At 41.1% G+C, this 6,388-nt stretch overlaps 1 protein-coding gene across 1 annotated transcript; it reads left to right on the forward strand.

Annotated features, from left to right (window-relative positions):
• Positions 1-668: 668 nt before the first annotated feature.
• Positions 669-4,638, forward strand: rap2c (RAP2C, member of RAS oncogene family). The gene is made up of 3 exons (XM_079167470.1): positions 669-1,646; positions 2,558-2,843; positions 3,396-4,638. The coding sequence occupies exons 1-2, from the start codon at positions 1,374-1,376 to the stop codon at positions 2,834-2,836; spliced, it is 552 nt and encodes a 183-aa protein (XP_079023596.1). The 5' UTR covers positions 669-1,373; the 3' UTR covers positions 2,837-2,843; positions 3,396-4,638.
• Positions 4,639-6,388: the final 1,750 nt, after the last annotated feature.

The raw sequence follows: 6,388 nt of genomic DNA on the forward strand, positions 1-6,388 counted from the left end.
GTTGAAGTCTGATGTCTCGGAAACAGACTTACAGTATATTTAAATATTGTACAGGGAACTGCAATTCCACAGAGTCATGGCCTTTGATTGAAGTTTGAATATCAGAACAAATCAATCAACAGCTTTTTGACAAAATCATTCTGGAAGCACATTTTAAAGCATCATGTGCAGAAAAGAAAACGAACAGAAAAAAAAACATGAATCATACCAACCTTAAAATTACCACACCACTTCAATCCTGATGTCACTGTGTACTGACACATCCTGGAGTACACTTCTACTTCACTGTAGCAAGGTGAGAAAAGAGAATACACTGGAGGACAGCAAAAAAAGTACGATTTTCAGCCAGTGTTAGAGTATAGATTAAATCACTACCTTGACACATATGAACATTTAAGCTTTCATAAACAAGGTATAGGTTGAATCAAAATGATCGTTTGGCAATAGTAATACATTTGACATTCACCATTAACTCGTAAACTTTATATTTACAAATAAAATTATCTTTTGCATGGGATCATATTAAACTTGGTAATAGGAGTCTTTTTTGCAGCACCTGTAGGCCTATAGGTCATTCAAGTATTTAAGCCTCACTGCTGTAGAGATGAGGCTTTTATTCTGAAAACAGTCACACCGGAAACCTGTTTTGTCGTTAGCGGAAACGAGACTGTTAGCTTCAGGAAATCAGTTGGTGGAAGAAAAAAAAAAAGAAGCTTTCCTTTCTGTTATCAAACCTCCCCAGCACAGAGTCAAACGTACACTGGAGCAGCAACAGACTGTTGCCAATGGACCCTCGGACTACAATATTGAATCTGCGGTGTGTCCGTCGATAGTACGCCCGGGTGCCGAGGCGCCGGGGGCCGGGCCGGAACCAGAACAAGGCCCGGACGGACGGACATAACCAGTGCGACACCGGCGGGCTGGTGTGTGTGTGTGTGCAGGAATTGGCATGTTGTTTACAGGGAAAGTGTAATGTGTATCACCGTGATTAGACAGCAAGTTAATTAACGAGTTCCCGGTACTTGTGGTTTATCAGATCAGATGTAAAGTCTTGAGGCTCGAGCATGGGACCGCGGAAGACTGAATTTAGCCAGAAGCGAGCTAGCGTCACCGCGAGCTAACACCAGAGTTAACGTCAGCGGACATCAACTTTTACTCGTTAACTAGCGAGGCAACGTAAGAAAAAAAGCGACGAGTATGTGCGCTACACATGGGTTCATGTGAATGAGGAGGAGTGGTTTTATATTGCCCAACATTTTCCAGTTCGCTTGTTAGCTCTTTAAAGGGCCTGATAGATGTTTCTGGGGCGAGTATAGCAGTGTAGCTGTTAGCTAAGTCGTTAGCTGCTAAGTTAGCCTGCCTCCACCGCTCTGATGAAAGAATACAAAGTGGTCGTGCTGGGCAGCGGCGGGGTCGGCAAATCCGCGCTGACCGTCCAGTTTGTCACCGGTACCTTCATCGAGAAATACGACCCGACCATCGAGGACTTTTACCGAAAGGAGATCGAGGTGGACTCGTCTCCCTCCGTGCTGGAGATCCTCGACACGGCGGGGACGGAGCAGTTCGCCTCCATGAGAGACCTGTACATAAAGAACGGACAGGGCTTCATCTTGGTCTACAGCCTGGTCAACCAGCAGTCATTCCAGGTACACCTGTCACCTCACACGCCTTTAACCACACACCTTAAACTGTCCATACCTGGGTAGTTAATCACAGCATTTAAACGATGTAACAGGGTGTGACTCGTACTATCTAAATGCAGAGCCCTGCAGCATTTAAATGTTACTTTATTGTTCAAGTGCAATAGTTAATTTGTTGTCAAATACAGTCCATACATCAAGGTGTTTCAACTTTATAGGCATTTAAGCCTTGTGCGCATGGAGACTTTTTTTTTATCAAACTACCAAGAAACATTAAAGTGTTTTGACATTATTTAAAAGTGAAACAGCATAAGACATCAAGCCTGCAAAACTGGTTCCTAGTTAGTGTGTGTCGTAGTTACCTCAACTTTTCAATATGGCTAAGCTGGGTTTAACAGAAAACTCAAAATAGTGAAATGCCACAACAACTTGTGTACATTAAACATAATGTATATGTTTAATAGAAACGAGAATACTTGAGATGAAGAAGTTTTTCAAGGGCCTAAGCTGTGTCCTAGTTTCGATACTACACACTAATTGTATACATTATCTAATATACAGCTGTTGTAATTGTCATTGTATACTGTTTTTGCAGTTGGTATATAGAAATATTATACTTGTATCTCCTCTACTAAAAGGAAATCATTTAACACCAAAAATCAGACTACAACTATGGAAATCTGTTGCCAATTACACCTAACAAAGAGAAAGGGAAATGTTTAATACATAGTAGTTATTTGTTGACTAAAATCTTCCTTTAACTGTTTCTCCACCGTACTCGATTTATTTACATTTTCTTTGAGTATGTCGGCATTTTGTTTTCGCTCTCTTGGTGCACTGATTATTTGTCTCGGTGCTACAAAAACTGCGGTTTTCATGAGAAACCACTCGTATTCCTCTCCCCGTCCATCTTTCAGGACATCAGACCAATGCGAGACCAAATAGTTCGAGTGAAGAGGTTCGAGAAGGTGCCGCTGATTCTGGTCGGGAACAAAGTCGACTTGGAGTCTGAGCGTGAGGTGGCTGGGTCAGATGGACGAGCTCTGGCTCAAGAGTGGGGCTGCCCATTTATCGAAACTTCAGCCAAGAGCAAGACTATGGTGGACGAGCTGTTTGCGGAGATCGTCCGACAGATGAATTATTCCACGCTGCCGGAGAAGCAGGAACAGTGCTGCACAGCCTGTGTGGTGCAGTGAGAAAGAGGTACGGCCATTCCCATCATCCTCTGCATGCTTGCATTCATGTGCGGGCCGCCCCAAAAGAGCTCACGAGCACAGCACAGTTGGCGGCTCACTCATTTTAAAAATGTGATAAAATGTCCCTGCGATGTAAAATGCTTCACAAGCTGAGGAGGAATGTGACAAATGGATGACTGTGAGGCGTTTCGTTCTAGTGTTATGGAGAGGAGAGGTCCAGTTGGAAGTGAGAAAGACGAGTGGGCGGTGCTGCTCCGTGCAAACCGTTGGTTTAGCTTGTTATCATAAAATCGCAGAAAGTATGTGGCGTGAAGAACACAACTGTATGAGCGGCTCAGGGCCGTGAAGTCTAATGAAACAGACGGCGCTGCGAGTCGAGCCGGAGAAAGAGGAAAATGTGACATCCTGAAAAAGAAATTATGTTCCAAAACAGGAAGTTGTGTTAAGCACACAGCTGCACACTGAGAATGCCCGTTTTAGCCATTTAAACTTGTTGTATTAATAAGCTGCTTTGGCTTTTCTCTCTTCTTCTTCTTCTTCTTCTTCTTTTTATTTTTAGATGCATCATTTGTCTGGACCACCACAAGGATTTTGATGAACCATGAACCTGGGGACAAACTGACTAAAACTTACCGCAGCCGGTCAAGTTTCTGTTCAGTGTGGTTTCTGACTCTATCACAGAGCATCTGACAGGAAAGACGCCTGTCCTATTTTTGATATCATAACTGTTAGAAGATGTTTCTGCTGCAACCTCAACGGCCTTTTCGATGATCCAGGATGGAGTCAGACTGACGGACTTGTAATGAGCGAGAACGGCCATCTGTGAATTTCAGTCTCTTTTTTTGTTTTTTTTCTCCTTTTAGTCGGAAGTATCCCTGAAATAATAAGCAGGAGTGTTTGTGAGGTTGCAGCTTCTTTTTAAAGCTGCTTTAATCACTATTATATACTTTATTATTACTTGTATTGTGTCTCAAGTTTGGAATTTGACAACGTATTTCCTAATATTGAAACATTTTGACTTTTAAGCATGCATACTTCGACCAGTTTGCTGCCCAGTTATGCTGCTGGCTCTTGAGAATCTTGTCTGAAATAGTTATTCTAACACAAACTACAGCAGCGCGTACAACGACTTTTTTTAGCTTTAGGAAAAATTAGACGGGATGTACGACTCTGGATTAAACCTGTAACATCAAGAATTAACTTTTTTATTATCTCGGTAGCCTGAAGCAGCCAAACTCATCTGAAAACATGCATGCTCAAAATTGAAAATGTTCTGCTAAATCCACTTGAAGTGATAAGGAAGAGCCATTTTAATGTTTTTAGCCTGAATTCAGTCAAAGTCTCTACAAGGCATGAATCACGTGGACGCAGGTCTTCCATTTTCAGTTTTCTCGAGGAGTCTGTGGGAGAATGATTTTGGAACGACCAAAGGAAGCTCACAGTGCAGATTTGTGTTTGACTACATGACGTGTGTTGCTTTAAATTCAGGAGACGCTGATTTCTTGTCATCTAATAAGTCGCAGCAATGTGGTTTGATAAAAGTTCTGGCACAGTTAATCAGATTTAACTTTGTATTTTTCTTTTTCTTATAGTAACATATTTATTAAAAACTAACGACATGGGTAGCCAGTTTTAAACTTTACTAGTTTTCGCTTTTTTGTGACTTTTCAGGATATCTGGTACATTGTTTTTAAAGCTGAGGATTTAACAGAGCCTTAAATATTTTCTGTTGCACCCTGGTCTCATCTTTCTTTCTTTTTTCTTCTCAAAGATATAAAAATCTGTCGTCATTTGGTAATAAACATACTGGTCTTTCTGCTTTTGTCATTGGGCACAGTTACAGTATCAGCTCTGATCTATAAGCGATGTTACATTGATACTTAATATTGGACTCACATTCATCAGGTGGCAGGAAATACATCTACGAATATTAACTTCGCTCTATAGGTAGTAGTTAAAGAATAGTCATGTTTAGTGCAGGGGAAGCGCACCTGCTTCCTCCTATAAACTAGTCACAAGCTCATATCTATATTTAGACCATTTTTTTGATTACTGTAATTGTTCCTCCTTTCCATACGGGCCAAAAACAAATCCGTTCATGTCATTCCAGTTTTATGTGACCTGGACAAAAGCCACACTCCTCCCCAAGTCAAGTGAACTTCTGTCCAAGTTTGTGATCAATTTACAGCCGGTATGAACTGAAGGAACGAGTACAATGACCAATAACTAAAAATGTGAATCATTGAAATGTTTTTGCAAAAAGATATTCTCTTTATATTTTGCAGTCTCGCCCACATTTTACACCACTTGTTTTGTTTGAAAGATCAGAAATGTATCGTTGCTTTGTTTACTATAGTACAGAGTGAAATATAAAGGATTTTAATTTACAGTATTTCTATGTAGAGTTAGCAAGACGCTGCATATTGAGACGTCCCTGATCATATCTAACAAAGAGTTAAAACTTTGTCTGAAGCTACATGGTCTAAAAATACCAGCTCTCAGAACCAGGCTACTCCTTCCACTTCCTCCTGTGTGTGTTTTCATGCATCAGGCTGGCAGGGTGCAGTGGAGTCTTGTGTATGCGTTGCACATTTAGTTTCTTGTATTTGTCACACATACGGTGCCACTGTAGTTTCCACAGAGCTCAGGGCCGGCTCTGGTTCCTCCTCGCTCTGCGGTTGTCAGGTGGAGCTGCTGTGAGCTCGCTGAGCTTGTGCATCCTTCACAGAGCTGGCAGCTGCTGCTGTGTGACGTCGCTGAGTCAGCAGGGTCACCACAGCTCTTCCAAGCTCCTTAAGAAGGAGGAGGAGGGAGAAAACGTATTTTGACTGCCTTGTCCTGGTTCCTGCTGGGTTTATCTCTGCCCACACCACAAGAGAGTTGTATGCAGAGACGTCTATCCAAACATAAGCAGCACTGGGCTGTCAGCTGAGTACTAAGTAAACAAGTGTTTGTATCTCTGTGAAGGAAAGCAGCTTGTTCCTTCACACTGTCCGTGTTCAGGTTACCAGCAAGTATCAACAACCACAAGTGTCATGGAAATGGTTGTGGTGTATTATTTTACATCTAATTGGACAATCAAACATGTATTTGACAGTCTTCAATGCTTTTTTTTCATGAGACTTGTGGTCCTCTTATCAGCAAAATGTGTTTGTGAAGTGTGTGTGACACCCAGGTTCATTTATTTAAGTAATAATAGCAATACCACATGTAAAGATACTCGTTACAAACAAAAAAACTTGCATTCAATGTTTTACTTGACAGTATCAGTAGTAGTAACAAGTAATATTTACTTGAAGTATCAAATAGCTGGTGGTTGGGCAGCAGAATGACATCTGTCAGTGTGATACAACTACCTATTGTTGGATTATTATCGGTGATTCATTTGTATTATTTCTTTTATATTGTTAGTAATAATGTATAAGCAGAATTTTATGTTGAAACTGACCGAGATGGAGGTTATTATACTTGTTGGGACTGTTAACAGTTGTAGGTTTTCTTTATTAAAGCTTTATCAGAAAAGTAGCTGAAAAATGCAGCTCAGTCCAGATT

This window comes from Pholis gunnellus, assembly GCF_910591455.1.
Source record: "Pholis gunnellus genome assembly, chromosome: 10".
Lineage (NCBI taxonomy): Eukaryota > Metazoa > Chordata > Actinopteri > Perciformes > Pholidae > Pholis > Pholis gunnellus.